Source organism: Lucilia sericata, unplaced genomic scaffold (assembly GCF_015586225.1).
Source record: "Lucilia sericata isolate MDLA Ls3-8-SP2 unplaced genomic scaffold, ASM1558622v1 Contig000508F_arrow, whole genome shotgun sequence".
Classification (NCBI taxonomy): Eukaryota; Metazoa; Arthropoda; class Insecta; order Diptera; family Calliphoridae; genus Lucilia; species Lucilia sericata.
The window spans coordinates 141,060-161,780 of NW_023994522.1; the positions used below are offsets into that span (position 1 = coordinate 141,060).

General features: G+C 32.9%; 2 protein-coding genes across 6 annotated transcripts; one reads left to right on the plus strand and one right to left on the minus strand.

Moving 5' to 3' along the window:
- Window positions 1-5,692: 5,692 nt before the first annotated feature.
- On the minus strand, window positions 5,693-13,044 carry LOC119605672 (E3 ubiquitin-protein ligase NRDP1). 5 transcript variants are annotated; one of them, XM_037958921.1, is made up of 7 exons: window positions 12,843-13,044; window positions 12,239-12,712; window positions 10,652-10,780; window positions 10,431-10,573; window positions 9,481-9,928; window positions 9,233-9,398; window positions 5,693-6,069 (listed from the first exon to the last, which is right to left on the minus strand). In XM_037958921.1, exons 2-7 carry the CDS (start codon window positions 12,326-12,328, stop codon window positions 5,966-5,968), a joined length of 1,080 nt encoding a protein of 359 aa, XP_037814849.1. In that variant the 5' UTR covers window positions 12,329-12,712; window positions 12,843-13,044; the 3' UTR covers window positions 5,693-5,965. The 5 variants fall into 5 exon arrangements, with proteins under 5 accessions (XP_037814849.1, XP_037814850.1, XP_037814852.1 ...); XM_037958922.1 differs by having other exon boundaries at window positions 9,484-9,928; window positions 12,239-13,036; XM_037958924.1 differs by having other exon boundaries at window positions 10,652-10,809; window positions 12,239-13,036.
- Window positions 13,045-13,708: 664 nt separating this feature from the next.
- LOC119605671 (glutactin) lies at window positions 13,709-18,169 on the plus strand. The gene is made up of 7 exons (XM_037958920.1): window positions 13,709-14,085; window positions 14,882-15,034; window positions 15,100-15,615; window positions 15,680-15,815; window positions 15,900-16,090; window positions 17,373-17,691; window positions 17,761-18,169. Exons 1-7 carry the CDS (start codon window positions 13,840-13,842, stop codon window positions 17,886-17,888), a joined length of 1,689 nt encoding a protein of 562 aa, XP_037814848.1. The 5' UTR covers window positions 13,709-13,839; the 3' UTR covers window positions 17,889-18,169.
- Window positions 18,170-20,721: the final 2,552 nt, after the last annotated feature.

A 20,721-nucleotide genomic window follows, 5' to 3' on the forward strand; every position in this document is an offset into this window, starting at 1 on the left:
ATAACCTGTTTTTCAAAATTTGGAATCAATTGTTGTTTTGTACCAGTACAATAACCTTTTTAAATCATATGTTGTTTCGATACTGATAGATTTTTAAATTCAAAATTTGGACTTCCAGCCTGACCACACATCCCCATACTAAAATGAACCACTTTGCACTTTACTTTCTTGAGCAACACCCGAAAATTCGAAACATTACTGGAAAATGTTGCAAACTTATTTAAAAGTTGAAAAGAGGTTGTTGTTCCGAGTGCTGCACGAAATCAATACGTTTTTACGGCTGGATTTCTGTTTAATGAAAGACTTTCGTTGTTCCCGTTGTCGTAATATCGAAAAGAAAAACATAAACCCAGTAACGATATCAAAAACTCAGCTGTATGAAAGTTTATGTAAAAAGTTCTTGAGACCGTCTTGCTAGTTAACAATAGAAATGGTTCCCATTATAAACTCATCTGAATGAAGTGAAAAGTATAATGATTCGTCAGCAGAACCCTCTGGTTTGGAATACCAAATATAGTTCTCGATTTTTAGTGAACAACACTCGTTGTCGAACAATGCATTACGAAGAGAAGACCATGAACCCTATTACGATATCAAAAACTCGGCTGTACGAATGTTTATGTAAAAAGTTCTTGGGACTGTCTTGCAAGTGAACAGTACTAATGGTTCCCCTCATAAGCTCAACCCCTTTCGGAAGGGGTTGTTCACATTTAAAAATATTCGTTTACAGAAACCTCTGGATTGGAATACCAAATATAATACTGGTTTAGTTTTGAACATGCTTTCCAAGTTCTCACTACATTTTCCTATTTGTTTCTCGAACATTTGGAAGTTATCACAGACTAAGTTTCTCTGTTCGCTGTTACAGTTCATGAAGGAGTTTCTTAAAACTTTACAATACTGATGTTCCCTGTTTCAGAAAACAATGTGTTTCAGACAACCAGGTCACTGCAACGTTATTCAAAGGTTGAAAAAAGCTCTTAAGATCATAAGCTGTGATCTCAATGTGAGTTCGGAAAAAATTTAACTTATATTATTCTCTGGTAAATACAAAATTACACAATTCTTACTTACCTGTCTTAATGGTGGGGTTCTAACGATTTCTGACTGCTCAAGTTCTCCTGGAGTATGAATATACTCTCTAGATCTGTCTCTTCTGGTGGATGTTATCTTCTCTCTATAATAGACATCTGGATTTTAGAATCTTCAAAACCTTCCATTAAATTTGTCATTGGACAATTATAATCCATTTGTAGGGTTTCCACTTTAAAAAAGTCTTCCGATGGATGTTATATTCTCTCCACAATGCAACTCTGGATTTCAGAATCCTTTTTAAATCTTTTAAACTTGTAGCTAAAATTTTATTTTAATTGAGTTTATTTACATTTCGGATTCTCTTAATTGAACGTCCAGAACCATTTAATGGTGGCGAAAGTCGTTCATTAAAGTTGTCATTGGATAATTGTGATCAATTCTGACGAATCCGATGGGTGTTATCTTCTATCTATAGTGCGACCCATTGTGAAAGCGTATCACTAAAGTTATCAATTAAAAATTGTAATTCATTCGCAGGACTTCCACGGAAATAGTATTACTAAAGACCTTTATTCCCATTTTGAACGAGAGGGAGTCAATGGTCAAATGATAAGTGGAAGTCTGATGCAATAATTATCATCGATGTAAATTACTCGATATACGAATATTATCTGCAGTGACTGTATGTACTCATATTACTTTTCTGTCGATTCTATTTATCCGCCATATGAATTACATTAAATTGTGAGTGTGTGATCAAACTCGTTTTCCTATTTGGCTGTGTGATGTTGTAGGATTGCATTAATATTTTTAGACAAACTTGTTTCACTCTTACATACGAACATGTGAACATGCATGTGTGAACTTCTTTCTTCCTATAAAAAAGTTTATTTTTCTTGTTTTATAAAAACAGATGATTTTGTAGGATTTAAGAGATTTTTTCTGTTACAAAATACATTTGTATGAAATATAGAATTGATCGCACATATGCTATGTTCGAACATTAGAGTTATTTCATGAAAAACTTGGAAAACTTTTGAACTTATCTTATGTGTATGGGTTCGGAAAGTTATCTTTTCGAAAATGTCGTTTGAATCGACTCTCACAATCACACTCGACAATGTCTACTGCCATATTTCGAGTCGATCTTTATATTATAAACTCAGCCAATCAGTTATTAAGTGCGTTTATATCTTGCTTAAAGAGATATAGATAAGAGATATTTAATATTCTTATTTAGCTCATTCTAATGTATTCTGAACTAAATAGATGCAACGTAAAAGGCAAATCATCGGAATGTCCTGTAAACTTCCCAAAAAATAAGAAAAAATACTTCATCGGTGGTTCGAAGTCTTCAAGTAGTGAAGATAGTATTACCGATATTTCCTGTTTAAGAAACGAATGTTTTTCAGACAACGAGATCAGTGCAACGTTATTCAAAGATCATTAGCTCAGGGAGCATATACTGTGAGCTTAATGTGAGTTCTGGAAAAATGGAACTTGTATTATTCTCTGGTAAATACAAAATTTGCACAATTCTCTCTTCTCCATTTTGATGAGGTTCTAACGCTGGATGAGGTTATAATCCTGGAGTATGTATGTATATACTCTCTAGATCTACTTAGGCCATGACGGTTTTATATGTTTGTAAAAATGCAAAAGGCTTTCACTGGAATAATAACCATAGTAATGGCTGTTTTAAACGGTTATTAAACCAAGAACTTAACAGAACCTCAAACAGGAAACCTCTTATAAAAGTTATAAAATCAGCAACTCTTCCCATAACTGGTGCTCTTAGAAGAACTCCTAATAAGACGTTGTTTGTTCAGCTTAACTGGCGGATCTTCTTGCCAGACAAGTGGCAATGTGCACTACGATCAGACTGTGTGGTACTTTTGTTCCACTTGCAAGTAGATCAACTTCCAAAACCTTTATAATGCTATTGTGTTCCAGAACTGTCTTTTATAAGAGATTTCCAGTATCATATCTCTACGGATTCTTTAGAATTGTGTTCTTTAACTGTCGACTGTTTCCATGTCTACACTGATAGATCAATGTCAAATAGAGGAGTTGATGGCAACTCCTTCATTGAAGAATTTGATGATAAAATCTGATTGTACTGTTCTCCTAGCTGAAATATTAGTGATAAAAGGTGAACATATTGGCCTAGCACTTATGAGAACCTCAAACAAGAAACGTCTTATGATAGTTCCCATTACTGGTGCTCATAAAAGAACTCCCAATAAGGCGTTGTTAGTTCAGCTTAACTGGCTACCGGTCGATCCTTAGACTGAGTAGAACCCCTTTTTCCACTTGCAAGTAGATCTACTTACAAATCCAGAAACTTTTACAAGAGATTGCCAGTAACATATCTCTACGGATTCTTATGAATAGCCTACTTTAAATGTCTATACTGATCAATCATAGACAAGTGTATCAATAAAGATGAGAATGTGCACTACAGTCAGACTAAGTAGGACTTTTGCTCCATTTGCAAGTATATCTGAAGTTTATCTGAAAATAGGCATATTGGCCTAGGTACTATCGGATATCTAATAGGGATATAAATCTATACTGATGGTCAAGCTGCTATTAAATACCTGAGAAAGTGAATACCCAAGAAGACCCAAGAGGATCCATAATGATTCCCTTTAAGAAAAATAGATAGAAAACATAGAAAAGTCGGAGAGATAAGTGTGAAATTAATGAATTCCTATCCTAATAGAGAAAGAATGTTGATAGTATTGGAAGGGAATTCTACGAGGCCCGACGCCTAAATAGCCAATCCACTCCTTTGGCAAAATCTAAAGTGCCGCTTAAACTACACCTAGCTACTTCTAATAAATCATCTTGTAATGATTTTCCTTGCCATTTACGAATCAGACTCTGCGCACCAGGGCAATCGCACAAAATAGGTTGTACTGTCCCCTTTTCGTCCTCACACAACCTACAAAACTCATGTGTATTAAAGACCCAATTTCCCAAAAACGCTCCTATTGAGCAGTGACCGGTTATCACTCCCACCAGAATTCTAACTGTCCTCCTGTCCAACCCTAATAGTATACTGGATGTCTTGGCATTCCAACCTCGGCCATAACGCCTTATATACCCTGCAATCTATCCTACTGTACCTGGATTGGTTAGAGGAGTTCCTGAATTAATCGGATATTAACCTGTAGTAGTGGCTGATAGGAGTTTTCACCGACGTCCACTATTAGTCTATATTACAGTGCTCTAGGACGCAACACAACCTGATTGTATACATCTCAGATAACTCACGGATAGCACCTTTATATAAATGGTAAGAATTCTGTGGAGACACTAGTTTACACTTTAGGAAATGAGAGTTGCGAATCACATGTAACATAGGTATTAGGGGTCAAATATAGTTGTCCTCCTTGAGTACATACTCCATATCTAGTTCGATGGATTGTAAGCATTTAAGTTGGCAGCGGATCATAGTTGTGATGTTCACATCTATTCTGAATTTCGATTAGATTTCCGCATTCAGTTACACAACGATCATAAAAAGGTATTCCAACTAAAAACGGAATCGTAAGAAAAAGACATTCCGTTTTGTTTCAATTTGGTGATAGAGGGTCTTTTTGGGAAATGAAATGCAGAACATTAAAGTTGCCAAACGCGGAAAATTTGTCTGGTTCTCGGGAACCTATGTATATATAATCTGGCACACCTGACTTTACAACATATCACGAGATAGATTAAGTATGTAGAGCTGAAAGAGAGAATCTCTAGTTATTTTCAACAAATAACCAACAATTTAACAAAGAGCGCTGATAGCTTAAACATCGTTCAACAGCGCCCACCGGATCGAGTTAGTTACAAATAAAACCATATGATTAAATTTATTTACTTATTTTTTTTATTTTTGTATCATGTTTTACTTTAAGGACAATTTTCATATAATTAAAGTGATATTTATTATTTATAACGTTTCTCTAATAAATCATTTACTTACAACTATTTTTTATTATAATTTTGTTCTTTATAAAGAATAATTAATTAATTTTACAAGTCTTGTGTAACGCATACTAAGAACTAATAGGAAAAATGCCAACTAATAGTAATAAAGGAAAAAAGGCCAAAAATTAAAATAAAACTAAATGGAAACAAAACAAAAGTGCAATTGGAATTTCAAAATCAAAACAGGCAAACGATGAATTAATTTGTAGATTAATACAAAAATAAAATTTATAAATTAAATACAAAAACATATATACATACGTACAATAGTAGTAGCAACGTACGTATGTATGTAGGTATGTATGTATGTATATTACTAAACAAAAACATTATAAATGTATGCATATAAATAATTATTATTTGTAAAACACTTAAGGTGTCGAGATCGCTTACATTTAAAATAATATATTGTTGTTGCTGCCAACTAATTAAATTGAATAGATGTTGAGCTAAACTTAAAGGCATAAAAACTTAACAAATAAATTATATATAAAGCAAAAAAAAAAAAACGTAAACTGTTATCAGCACATACGTAACATATAAAAAAAAAATAGCAAAAAATATTATCTAAAGGCCGTTTTTAAAATTAAAGCCATGATGTTTATATTTTCTTTAATATTTATATATACAAATAAAATGAGTTATTTAAAAAATAAAGTCATGATGGTATTCATAGAATTAGAAATATCTGTTTGTATAATTGTGTATTTGTTTAGTTAAAAAAACAGCTTATTAAAAAATAATTAACATTATTTAGATAAGTTTCAATATTTCTGTTTTCCTTTTTTTGCTTTTATCATGATTACTTTTTTTTAGATACGTTTAAAACTATAAGTAATATATAGATTTTTTTAAATGTAAATTTTTTTATAGCATTTCAATGATAATGTATAACAAACATACACACACATTCAAAACAATCTTAATTATTTATAATTAAGTTTTCTTATTCTATGCCATGAGCAAAAATCATAACAAGACCTGGCTCGACCATAACATCTTCCGACATGTGAGCATTATCACAACTTAGGACTAAAACAGCTTGTTTGCCTAAAAATTTAAATTGAGAATAAATATTAGTTACGAGATGATGCCACGAATTGTTTTTTGTTTCATTTATAATAGATTTGTAGCTACAAATGATTGCTTTATTGCAAAGATTTCAAAACTTAGTTGTAATACCCCTCAAATCCAAAATTGTAACCTTCCGAAATCAATGTGTGTTATCCTTTATAATTAATACTGCTCAGACTACAGACCTACAAGGTTTTCAGGAAGCTTTTAAAAACATTCATTCTATGTTAATTGTACCGACTATATGTTTTTTTTATTGACCAAAATAGTTTGACATTTGACCCAAATTATCATCATCGCAATACGAGATAAACGGGCATTTCTAAGGTGACTTTATTACTCTGGTCTTAAAATGCAGAATATGTAAAGGGGCCGAGGTGGTGAACATTTCGCTTGAAACTTTTAGATGTTGTCTACGTGGCCGTGGTTGAAAAGTAAACAATTTATAAGGTTCTCACCGGAGGCATATCATCGGCCCTCGCCTTGATGCCATTGTCATAAAGAAGTGCTACTGGTAGTCTGCCGGAATATAATCAGGAGGAGTCATTACCCATCTGGTCTTATCTATCTGGTGCCACGAGAACCAGTTGCCGCAGGATATTGTCTTGGTCTTTGTCTTGTTCTGGAAACAATTTTAGATTAAAGGCTGATACACAGGATGAGTTTCTGATTCTGTTGCCGATTCAACAGGACTCCGCAAAGCAGTGACACTGTCAGGAATATAATCCGGAGGAGTCATTTTCCTCACGGTCTAACCTATCTGGTACCACGAGAATCAATTGCCCGCAAAAAATTATCTTGGACTTTGTCTTGCTATGGTTATTGGGAGTGCACGTAATGTTTATTTTATTATTGAAACCCAAATCGCGGCAGAGAATGTTAGTTTAAAGACTGATGCACATTGAAATTAATATTTCAGGATGAGTTTCCGATGCTGTAGCCGACTCAAAATGAACCCAAGGAAGAGTTACTGTGGACTATATGTTGAGAAATGAGTTGATGTCACAAGGGCAGGGAGTTACTTCGTATTTCAATTCAAATGAAAAAGTTTTCAAACACACAATGTATTTAACATACAAATTCGAGTTACAGAGTAATCATCCTGAATGATGTGTGAATCAAGGCTGTACGTTCGAGTGAGATGGGTATTAATGTGCTAAATGAATGGGTTTGTGTGATGGGTTGAATGGTGATAAATGTATGCTATCCTGTTCCGGATTTACTCAGCTGATATCTGACCTACTTCAGTGTGTTTGCTGTATGAATAGAAGCCACTCTTGGTTTATTAATCATACCTCAACTCACACACTGGACAACTACATACACGTGTTTAATATAGAAAAGAACCAATCAATTGGAATGTTCAACGATTCAAAAAAGACCTGTTAAAACAGCTATGAATAGCCACATTTTCAAAATCCCCAACAAGTCTAAGAGACCAACCACCAAAGACTTTTCATTGAGAGATAATAGAAAGGATCAATTTATTAGAATCGTCGATTGTAACTCCATAAGTGACCACATTGTTCTGCCAACAATTAGTCGAACATCCCACCTCCTAAAACTGCAGCCATGATCTTTAGAATCAAATAAATCGAATGAGTTCCGATGAAGTATAAAAATCATTTCAAACTCAAAAACTTCCGAAGATCTTGGTGCTCATGGAATCTGTAAGATTCTTCGATCACTTCAATTCCGATACGATTCGACTTCTCAGCTATAACCAGTAAATACTTCTCTTTCTTCTAAATTATACTTCACCAATATGGCCCTCATTTCTTAGGGTTGTCCAATGATGAGAATAATACATTTCGAATTGCAACCGGAAGTGTTGAATGTGCATCATCTAAATGAGGAGACCAGGTTACTGTGGCTATAAAGGCAACATAGTCCTATATACGGATTTTAGGAGATGATTACCCAGGCATTCCAGACAGTTGGTGCTGTTTCCTCAATTGCTACCGCGAATAAATATTTCCTGATACTTAAACCGTTTCGCGCCTGTCATTAAAATCCTCAATTGTACTACTAAGTCTCCGTCTTCCCTTTCACTCACAGGCACTAACATAAATAATTAAGTATTTCTTATTCTAATTTGGGGGTTAGGATGCATGTATCGTCGAGTAACCAATATTGGGTGCCAAACAACCACAATGCTATTAGGACTGTGCAAAAAGGACCTAAGGGTTCTAGTAGGAGCAATAATTTGTCAGTGCACATTTGGAGCCTTTGGTTTGGTTGTATATAGACGAATTAGAGCTAAAAACAGTCTCATTGCACAGAGTCTGAGACAGAAATGGCAAAGATTCCACAATGAACTAGGAGATGGTGCTCGGTATATATATAGGCAACCTGCAAGATTTATCAGGGAAATATTCAGGTGAAGAGCTATAGAGAATTCCTTTCTATAAATGTTTCGCATTGGACATTGTCCTCTAATTCATTGTTTTTATTATATTTTGCTTTTTTTAAGGGATTTAAGGGAATGGATCCCTGTATATATTGTACAAACCCCAAAAATTATACAGAAAGTCTTCCGACATCTTTCTTCACTTCTTTTAACTACAAAGTGAGATGTTATCATAAGGTCCTTTAAAGCTTTCGCTAGCACCTCCTGGTGTGTACAAATGTATCAACATATAAAGAAATTGATTGCTACATCCTTTATTACCTAACTCTCTTTTTGAGCCTATTTCTTAGTGTACACAATGTACATATATAACAGACTTGGATAATCTGCATAAGGAAACCTGCATGATGTCAATCATCTTGTCTCATTGACAGCACAATTTCTGGTGTCATGTCATCACCTATACCATCTCTAGCTTTAAATTTTGATGGTAGATCTCAATACATCCGATCAAACTTTCGTTGTTATAATTGAAACATCGAGGATGTCAACTCAACTGAATTTGTTTGATTGACTGTCACCAAATAGCGATGCAGTTCATTTCTTTATTCTTAGAACAGACTAACACAGTTTCTACATATTCACTAATTTTTATATATAATTTTTTTAACATCACAAAAACTTTTTTAATTTGAAGTATTAGAAATTGGTACTTTACACTATACCTCCAAAAATTTGTGTCAAATAATTACCTCAAAATTAATTAAAAAAAATAAACAATTAAATTACCTGGTACACGCCGACACACATAATTATCATATATTCGACGATTATTCTGTCTAGTCTCTAGCGAACTTAAACCACGTGGCCAACGTCGTTCATGACAATTTTCCATGAGATTATCTAAAATATGAGGAGGACAACCCGATTCGGATAAAGCACGTTTAATCATCATCTATAAGGGGAAAATTATAACACAAGAAAACTCTCAATTATTATATAGCTACGCAGCATAAAATAAATGCAAAAAAACTTCCCACCTGTAAAGCATCATCTGGTGTTGAGATCATGCCTCCCCAGCGAGTTACTCGTGCTCGGGCCAATGTACTACTCCAACGTATAACTTCATCACGTTCCATTTGATCGGCTATAGCACGCATTGCTGGATTTGAAACTCTCATAGCACGCATAAAATCTTTAAATAATTGTAATTCGCGTTTCAGCTCGTTTATGGTTAAATTTTGATCGGCAATTTCTGTTTTAAATTCAATCATCTTTTGCTGTTGTGTTAGTATCATTGTACGTAATTCTCGTACACAATTGTGATCCTTAAGTTCATCTTTGGGTATAACAAATCCACAACCCTTTTCACAGGGTAAAGGTTTTTTGGGATTATGTTCACACTCTTCTAAGTGATTATTGAGAGCATCGAGTTTTAGAACTAAAGTACAACCGTAGGCAGCATTATCACAGGTAATAGAGAGTCTGGGGAAAAGGAGTAAATAGTAAAAAATAGTATATATTTTGTATGGGTGGATTGAAAAACGGATGTGACCATAGCATAGTCAAAGAGATAAGTGATCATTTATGATGCCAGACTGCATTAATTTCTAACTAACTAACTTACTAATTCAGTCACTTCATCTTATTATTTTAGTCACATCATCTTCCTTTTTCAGTCACTTCATCATATTAATTCAGTCACTTCATCACAACACTATCATCGGAATAGAATGCACTGAACGTGAACATTTCTACCAATTTGTTCACTTTGCAGACCTTTTGATTATTTTCTATCTGTTGTCGTTTTAAAGCGGATGTTAATAGATTCTAGTGCGTGCATACACCCTCCCAAACGAATATATATCATCTATAAATGCTATTAAAGTAACTTTTCTCACTTCCCCAATACAGATGATATTCAAGTCAAAACGTCCAAATAAATGAATGTATACAAAAAAACTTGTTGCACAAACAAGAAACTTACCGTGATAGCAGATTTCGTAATATTCTGGGTACCGCACGTAGGTTGGCTGTAGTTAATGCATTGCGATCAACTGGGCAGGTTGGTTGACGTGAAAGCCATTCATTTATACAGGCACGACAGAAAGCATGTTCACACATAGCAGCCTAAATAGAATAGACAATTTCCATTATAAAAATCTAATATTTTTCTATGAGTGAGAGTAAATAATAGAGATGACTAACCTGTAAAGGTTCTTCTAGGACACCAGAACAAATGGGACATGTTAGTTCTTCATCGACCTCGCCCTGGAAACGATGTAGGTCATAACCCATAGCTTCTACTTTTAATTGATCGTTTTGCTGTTGTTGCTGCTACTAGCGACGATAAATATATTAACCAACTACTGACGAGTGAATGAGCGAGTAAGTAGTTTACAATATAATATTCAAGAAATATTGTACTTAAATATCAACAACTACAACAACAGAAACAACAATAAACAAAACAGCAACAAGACGAGACAGTTAAACACTGAATGAATTGTACACACAACAACAGCAACAAAAACAACACAAGAATTAATATTGCGGTAGACGCTTGCGTGAGCGCCGATTTTTTTTTATTTTTTGTCTTCTTTCTTAATTTTATTTTATATTTTGTGTTTGCAGCTTTCGTATTGGTTTGTTTAAGTATTTCTCTGTATGCGTTTATTTTCACTATCAAAATTAATCAAACAATTTTGTTGTGTTTTATAAATTAAAATTTATAAACCATAAATTATGCCAAGTTTCTGTAATATTTTGCAGCAATCTGTTTTTTATGAATTTCATGAAATTTTTTCGATACATTGACGTCGCTGTTGGCAGCAAAATTTTGTGTCTATTTATTTTACTCAATTACACACTTTAGTGCTGTTAAAATTAACTTTTAATTTATTTATATTGTTAAAAAGAATGTTAAAATTAAGAAATTGTATTTATTTTTATTTATTAAACGCCTTCTTGGATATTTTTCACTTTTTTTTCAGTGCTGAAAAATTTTTTTACTTGTTTCCAAGAGCAACACAAAAAATACACAGTTGTAATATATAGTATTAACAGAGTTGCAATATTATTGTTCTTTTTCAACTCAACAGAGTAGTATTTTTGAGTATTGCTAATGTGTAGGTTTAATTTGTATTAAAACGGAAGTATACAATGGCGGTTACTATATGGTTTATTTGTATTCTTAATTTGGAGAAGGATTAAGGAAAAAAACTTAAATTGAGGTATTTAATGTTGTATTTTATATTAAGATCTAGTTATTTGTGATATAAAACTTTAATAATTGAAAGTATTTCCTGTAAACACATTTGTCTTTTCCAAGAAACGCCTAAAATGAAAATATGGTACCTAATTACAGCATAATTAGCGACAAACATATTTAAGTCTAATTATAAAACAAAGTTAAGTAAAAATTGTTTCTTAATAAGAATTATATACTGTTCACAACAAGTATTATTATAAACAAACCCGTTTTCTCAAAATGCATTTTAATAAACAATAAAAATAATCATTTTTTAATTTCAAATATTTACTTTATACTAAAGAGTGAGTATTTGTGTATACTATAAAGATTATTTATTTCTTATCAAACAATTTAAAGAGTGACAATAATTGTTAGTGTATTTTTATTTATACACATATTCCTCGCAAAATTTTCTAATACAATTATCAGTTTACATGCCTAAATGCATGTTCACACATAGCAGCCTAAATAGAATAGACAATTTCCATTATAAAAATCTAATATTTTTCTATGAGTGAGAGTAAATAATAGAGATGACTAACCTGTAAAGGTTCTTCTAGGACACCAGAACAAATGGGACATGTTAGTTCTTCATCGACCTCGCCCTGGAAACGATGTAGGTCATAACCCATAGCTTCTACTTTTAATTGATCGTTTTGCTGTTGTTGCTGCTACTAGCGACGATAAATATATTAACCAACTACTGACGAGTGAATGAGCGAGTAAGTAGTTTACAATATAATATTCAAGAAATATTGTACTTAAATATCAACAACTACAACAACAGAAACAACAATAAACAAAACAGCAACAAGACGAGACAGTTAAACACTGAATGAATTGTACACACAACAACAGCAACAAAAACAACACAAGAATTAATATTGCGGTAGACGCTTGCGTGAGCGCCGATTTTTTTTTATTTTTTGTCTTCTTTCTTAATTTTATTTTATATTTTGTGTTTGCAGCTTTCGTATTGGTTTGTTTAAGTATTTCTCTGTATGCGTTTATTTTCACTATCAAAATTAATCAAACAATTTTGTTGTGTTTTATAAATTAAAATTTATAAACCATAAATTATGCCAAGTTTCTGTAATATTTTGCAGCAATCTGTTTTTTATGAATTTCATGAAATTTTTTCGATACATTGACGTCGCTGTTGGCAGCAAAATTTTGTGTCTATTTATTTTACTCAATTACACACTTTAGTGCTGTTAAAATTAACTTTTAATTTATTTATATTGTTAAAAAGAATGTTAAAATTAAGAAATTGTATTTATTTTTATTTATTAAACGCCTTCTTGGATATTTTTCACTTTTTTTTCAGTGCTGAAAAATTTTTTTACTTGTTTCCAAGAGCAACACAAAAAATACACAGTTGTAATATATAGTATTAACAGAGTTGCAATATTATTGTTCTTTTTCAACTCAACAGAGTAGTATTTTTGAGTATTGCTAATGTGTAGGTTTAATTTGTATTAAAACGGAAGTATACAATGGCGGTTACTATATGGTTTATTTGTATTCTTAATTTGGAGAAGGATTAAGGAAAAAAACTTAAATTGAGGTATTTAATGTTGTATTTTATATTAAGATCTAGTTATTTGTGATATAAAACTTTAATAATTGAAAGTATTTCCTGTAAACACATTTGTCTTTTCCAAGAAACGCCTAAAATGAAAATATGGTACCTAATTACAGCATAATTAGCGACAAACATATTTAAGTCTAATTATAAAACAAAGTTAAGTAAAAATTGTTTCTTAATAAGAATTATATACTGTTCACAACAAGTATTATTATAAACAAACCCGTTTTCTCAAAATGCATTTTAATAAACAATAAAAATAATCATTTTTTAATTTCAAATATTTACTTTATACTAAAGAGTGAGTATTTGTGTATACTATAAAGATTATTTATTTCTTATCAAACAATTTAAAGAGTGACAATAATTGTTAGTGTATTTTTATTTATACACATATTCCTCGCAAAATTTTCTAATACAATTATCAGTTTACATGCCTAATTTTAAGTGAGAACTACAATATCTCTGGCAAATCTAAATATTCGTATTAAAGCTAAATTATTTATTTAATATTGACATATTAGCCGTTATCGTTGACCACGTACCTTCAGTGTTATGCGACCGCTCATCGTACTTATAATGAATTCTTTACTCACGAGTGTAGTATTAGTTATCGTGGTTGTTCTTTGTTTTAGCCGATCGAGCGATCAATATGTCGCACCACCTACAGTAACGCTAGACATACCCAATCAGGGCACGATTCAGGGTGATTACGAGACAACATTATGGTCTCAGCAGACATTTATGCGTTTTCGCGGTATACCATTTGCTGAATCACCGCGTGGTCCATTACGTTTTAAGGTGAGTGTTATAAAAAGATAAGTAGATTTCATTGGGGGCTTTACTAGTTAGACGTAGACATGTTTCAAAGGTTGTTTTATTTGAACAAAGATAGAATAAATACTTGCATAGAAATTTGTCTATCTTCTTAATAGCGTTTAAAGGCGTTATTCATAAAGTATTTCAAAATCAACATTTTAATTGTATATATTGGAGTTAGGAATTAATAATGGAATATACATTTGCACTATTTTGTGAAAACTTTAGTATTCTATAGGTCAAGGTCTATCTAATTTGCATAAATTAGTTTCATTCAATTAACATTTGTGCAGAAAAAACTTTCACTCACTTAAATCAGCAAAAATACAAAGAAGGGAGAGGGGGGGGGAGGAGCGCCAGAAGCGAGGAGCGAGCAGCGAGCGAGCGAGCGAGCGAGCGAGCGAGCGAGCGAGCGAGCGAGACGAGCGAGCGAGCGAGGAGCGAGCGAGCGAGCGAGCTAGCGAGCGAGCGAGCGAGCGAGCCGACGAGCGAAGCGAGAGAGGAGCCGACGAACGCTAGCGAGCAGCGAGCGAGCGAGAGCGATCGACGAGCTAGCTAGCGATCAGTATCTATCGAGAGATCGATCTAGCGAGCGATCTATCTATACTATCTATCATCATCTATCTATATCTATCTATCTATCTATCTATCTATCTATCTATCTATCTATCTATCATCTATCTATCTATCTATCTATCTATCTATCTATCTATCTATCTATCTATCTATCTATCTATCTATCTATCTATCTACTTTTCCATACTTGTATTATTTTTAGCCGCCTATTAAACGTTTGCCATGGCGTCATGTCTTAGATGCAACAACATATGGACGTCGCTGTCCAGTTATTACAACAATCTCACAACTTAGCAACGCTGAATTGAAACAGGATTTAGAAGATTGTTTGAATTTATGTGTCTACACTAAAAATGTAAGTAAAACGGCAACAAATCTATGATCTCTTCCAAATATGTATGATCCAATCGTTTGCTACAGTTAACAGCTAAAATGCCAGTTATGTTTTACATTTATGGTGGCGGTTTCTATAACGGTTCAAATATCGATCACCCCCCACGACATATATTGGAAAAAGATGTTGTTTTAGTTGTGCCAAATTATCGCATCGGAGCATTAGGATGGTTATCTACGCTAAGTGAAGAAATGCCAGGTAATGCTCCAGTTGGCGATTTACTATTAGCTCTTCAATGGGTTCAGGATTATATACACCTATTCGGTGGTGATCCAAAACAAGTCACTATATTTGGTCAAAGCGCTGGTACGGCCATGTCTGGGGTTTTGTTATTAAGTCCCAATACACCGATAGAATATTTTCAGAGATCAATAGTACAATCTGGTTCGATATTTGGTACATGGGCAATAAATCGTGAACCGTTGGAACAAGTTAAACGAATTTGTTCGAACTTAGAGTGTAATAAATGTGAGAGGAAAGATGAACTTTATGAGTGTTTGAGAAATGTTAAGGTTTCTAAACTACTGGAAGTCACCGAGTCGGTAGGTAATGGAATATTAGGAATCTATTGTATTTTTATTAAAATTTTATTAAAAATTGTTTTAGGAATCATTTGCACCTATTGTGGGTGATTTTTATAGAATTTTACCATCTGAACCAGAAAGTTTGTTAAAAGATTTTAACCGATCCGTGCCTATGATGACAGGATTTACTAAACATGATGGTACTTTTGTATTGGCCTGTAAGTAAAATGTATTGTATTTTAGCGGAAAATATAGATTCATATTTGATATTTAAATTAATTGTCTTAAATACATATTTTTAGCTTATTATGATGCAATGAAATCATATACGGAAAATCTTGATTCTATTACCGTCCGAGATTTTGCCAAAGGATTATTGGACATGTCGAAGGATGACACTGGCCTTTCTAAAAATCTTTTAACAAAACTTTTGTTTTCGAAAAATTTGCTAGATAGTAATGACCACAAAAATGCCACACCAGCATATTTTGACGTAAGTTTTCAATATTATAAGAACTAGTTTTTTACTTCTTACTTATGATTAGTGCATATGAAGAGATCGCAAGATATCTCAGTCTACGTTCTTGTAGAGCCGAGAATCAAAATCCTTTTCCGAGAAAAACAGGGCACGAAATGCGAGTAGTCTATCTGCTCAGAAATGGTTGGTTGGTAGATTGGTAGTTCAAGGTGCAATAGATGCACACGTGGGTTCTTTTGGTCCCTTTGTGGTACCTGTAAGTATATTAAAAAGAAAAGAGGAAGAGGACATAGAAAGTTGAAAGACGGAGATTAAGATAAATAGATAGAGATTAAGAACATAACATAAGAGGAAAAGAGTCTCGGACTCGAAAAAGCTACTAATCAGTGATATTTGAGTTTGTCCCGTCAAACCAATCGCAATGCCTGATAAAGGTGTTCGGGTTATCTATTTTAGTCCCTGATAATTCTGAGTTGTCCTCCAGTGCCGGACAGTGGCAAAGAAGATGTTCTATTGATTTCTCTTCTTCCTCATCTTGACAGCTTCTGCAGTAGTCGTTATAAGGTAATCCAAGTCGAATTGCGTGGTTACCAAATTTACAGTGTCCTGTGATGACAGCTATAGTTTTGCTGAGTTGTGTTCGGCTATGTCTTAGAAGATGGTCCGTGAGCCCTTTATCGAACTTTGGCCATATCTTCTTTGTTTGAGTACAAGTTGGCTCATTTTCCCATCTTGCCTTTGAGAGTTCATAAAACATGTTATCTATGAGTCTTTTGCATACTCCTATCGGGCAACTGCGAACCCGCCTTCGCGAGCTCGTCAGGGATACAATTGCCTGTAGAGTCCCGAGGAATATCTGCAAGGACTATCGTGTATACGAGGAAATTATCCCTTGGATCATAATCCGTATACAGAAGCTTTGAATACCGGGGTTTCTGGTTACCGCATGAATATCGTACTTGGAAAGCTTCCACCGATTATAGCTGAAATAGATGAAAACCTACCGCCGAAAACAAGTGTTGAACTGAACTAACTGAGATCGGCATGGAGGAACAATTTTCACCTTATATGCATTGTCGATCTGTAGCGGATATAGACTGATCTATGTAAGAGAAACGTTTCCGTTCTTGTCTATTGGCTTGTCTATTGAGTAAACTTTGTGTATTACAAATATTGATTGAGGACCACTTCACAAAGGGATTATGACTGAATCTTTCTCTAAATTTTTCAAATGATCAACAGCATTTTAAAGTAAAACTTTAAACATCTTTTTTATTCTAACTAATTCAATTTTTAGCTAACCAGTATTGTAGCCATGAAATCCCCGGTTTTAACTTTGGCTAAGAACATGCTAAACAAAAATCTAGCACCCGTTTATTTGTATAGCTTTGATTATGAAGGCTCGAATACACGTTTTGGTTACGAATTTGGCAATGAACATTATCCATTTGAAGGTGGTGTACATCATTCCAATGATAATATTTATCTATTTTCAACACATCATTTGAATGGAGAAGACACTAAGATGGCTATGAAAATGGTAGAGATATGGACTTCATTTGCCATCGAAGGAAAACCACACATACAAAGCGATATAGAAATTTTACCCATGAAGAGTAAGTATATAAAGTGGACGGATTTTTATATTGCCATTTTCCATTACCTTCATCTTTTCTTTTATCCAGCTGATAGTGGTCCATATTTTCGTATCAACAGTGATATAACCTTGGGTCAAGATGTTTATGAAGAACTTACCATTACCATAGATGATCCAAATAATGAAAGATTTATAAGAAAAGATATTGAATTTTAAATCGATTTTTTTACACTTACTACTTGCTTAAAATCAAAATTATATTTGTTTAAGCTTAATAAGCATTTTATTGGACTAAATTTGTATTTGATTATAAAAAATAGTTATTTTTGTGTTATTTTGTATTAATATAGTACATTTTATATAAAAAAATTATTATTATTATATGTATGTATTCGTATTAGTTAATTAAATTAATTACTTATTAAAAAGTTGAAATAAACAATAAAATACACAAAATTAGCTGCCATTTAATTTTGCTACTACAACAAAATTCTATTATTGTTTTTTTTTTTTTGTTTTTTGTTTTTTTATTACATACAATTTTGGAAAGCCTAGTTTGACAAAATGTGGCTAATTATAATGTTATTAGTTTTATTATGAACTATTTATTTAAAATTAAAAATATTTTTTTAAGATCTGTTGATTTTGAATATTTTTTAGGAATATTGGAGGTTATACTACAAACTATAAATATAGAAATGAAAGTCACAAATCTTTTTAGTTGCAATTATTCTAGGTTATTTTTAATGTTATTAAAATTTGCTTAATTTTAATAGGATTATTGCTTTCGAAATATAAAATAATATGTAAAAATTTTTATGAAAAAAATTGGAATTTTGTGCTAATTTTTCTTTTGATCTAAATCGTTATTATTTATTATGTATTTTATCATGTAAAAAGTATGTATTTAGGAATGGTTTTCAAAAAAATCAAATCAGGGGCCAATAAATGTTAAAATACGCTTTTTAGGAAAGTATCATGAAATGTTAGAAATAACTATAGCGCAAATCACTCTTTGCAGTTTATTTGCAAATTATTAAACTTTTTTACTAAAATAATTTGCTGCAAAAATCTAAAGCATTTTTTTAATATATTCGCCACTATTATGAATAAAACATAATTTTAAATATTTTTCCATTTTCTTTTATTTGGCATTTTAAAAGTTTTCACGAACAAAACATTGATTATGGTTATTTTAAAGAATTAGGCAAATTTATTTACTTTCGCGAGAAATTTACGAACGAAAAAACTATTGTGAATGAATATTTGTAGTGAAAAAAGGGATGGAAATACAATTTTTGCTATAATACTCGACAGGGAAAGATTATGGTTATTTTTAAGAATAACACAATTTATTCACTGTGCGAAACCTGAAGCTATTTCTAAGGAAATTATCAGCTTTACACCACATAGATTTAAAACCAAAGAATATTTATTGCAAATTTTTTACTTTCGCGAGAAATTTACGAACGAAATGAACTATTGTGAATGAATATTTGTAGGGGAAACAAGTAAGAAAGTATAGTCGGGCGTGGCCGACCATATGATACCCTACACCAGTTATGAATATTAAATGTGATTTATTTTTCATAATATCGCATTTATCTTCAATATTCCCTTGTTCCGATACATTTAAGCAATTTATGGATGAAAAACTAATTTTCTGAAAGAGGCTTTATATGGGGGCTAGGGGCAAATATGGACCAAGCCCGATAAAATTTTGTGAATATATTTATATTTACATAATATTTTATTGTGCTGAATTTCATCGCGATATTTGTGTTTATAAGTTAATTTGGGACATTCAAGTAATTTTCTGAAGGGGACTTTGTATGGGAGCTAGGGTCAAATGGGGCCCGATCTTTATGAAATTTGGCAGGGTTATCAAGACTTCTATAAAACTTAGTTGTGCCGTATTTTATCGATATATCTGTATATTTAACATAATTATGAGCTCAGAAGCCCTTTTCGGGCGGTTCTGTTCTATGGGGGCTAGGTGAAATAATGGACCGATTTTAACCATTTTCAATAGGCTTCGTCCTTGGGTCAAATAAAACGTGCGTGCCAAATTTCATCCAATTATCTTGAAAATTGCGACCTGTAGCTTGCGCACAAGGTTTACATGGACAACCAGCCAACCAGCCAGACGGACGGACGGACGGACATAGCTTAATCGACTCAGAAAACGATTCTAAGCCGATTGGTATACTTAAGGTCTAGGACGAATATTTTTATATGTTACAAACATCAGCACAAATCCAATATACCCTCCCCACTAAAGTGGTGTAGGGTATAAAAAGGGATGGAAATACAATTTTTGCTATAATACTCGACAGCTAAGGATTACGGTTATTTTTAAGAATAACACAATTTATTCACTATGCCAAACCTGCAGCTATTTCTAAGGAAATTATCAGCTTTACACCACATAGATTTAAAACCAAAGAATATTTATTACAAGAATACGCATCTCGACGTGCGGGTTGTTATGAATTATACGTATTCTTTATGTATCACGACCCGCTATTGGAAATTTATCTTGTATGAGACAGACGCACATTCTATGTATTAAATGTTCTTTGGTAAAACTTAATCTTGGCCTCGTAGTCGATGGAAATCTAACTCCGACATTGAGTTTCGAATCTAAAAGTGGGACTGGAGTATAGAACCACCTATTTGTCACTATTAGAGATTAATCTATGAAAGATTCTGAGACATTATCATCAATAACTCCTGGTATAGTAGAATGGATTGTAAGGTATCAAAGGACTTATGGTCAAAACTTGATGTAAAAGCAATCAAGCTACTTTTTGGACTAGAAAGGTGTAATCTAAGGACTCTGATAGCGATTATCCGTGTATTATTCTATTAAGTCGGAGTTCGAAAGGTTATGCTAGGATGTTAAGGAACTAGAGACTGTTGATTATATTAACTGCCACTGTCCTAGAAAACAAGGTCTAAGGCTGAAATGTCTGGCAAATAAGTTCCACGACTTAGTCGTTTTTTTCCAGATTATAGTAAGGATTTTGATCACCAATTATTTCCAGGA

Excerpts from the sequence above, each read along its gene's own strand:
- LOC119605672 (XM_037958921.1), bottom strand. The coding sequence starts at position 12,328 with ATGGGTTATGACCTACATCGTTTCCAGGGCGAGGTCGATGAAGAACTA. Across the intron at positions 9,929-10,430 it reads TTACGAAATCTGCTATCACG|ACTCTCTATTACCTGTGATA; the intron begins GTAAGTTTCTTG and ends CCTTTTCCCCAG. Across the intron at positions 6,070-9,232 it reads TGTGTGTCGGCGTGTACCAG|GCAAACAAGCTGTTTTAGTC; the intron begins GTAATTTAATTG and ends TTAAATTTTTAG.
- LOC119605671 (XM_037958920.1), top strand. The coding sequence starts at position 13,840 with ATGCGACCGCTCATCGTACTTATAATGAATTCTTTACTCACGAGTGTA. Across the intron at positions 14,086-14,881 it reads GTGGTCCATTACGTTTTAAG|CCGCCTATTAAACGTTTGCC; the intron begins GTGAGTGTTATA and ends TATTATTTTTAG. Across the intron at positions 17,692-17,760 it reads AGAAATTTTACCCATGAAGA|CTGATAGTGGTCCATATTTT; the intron begins GTAAGTATATAA and ends TCTTTTATCCAG.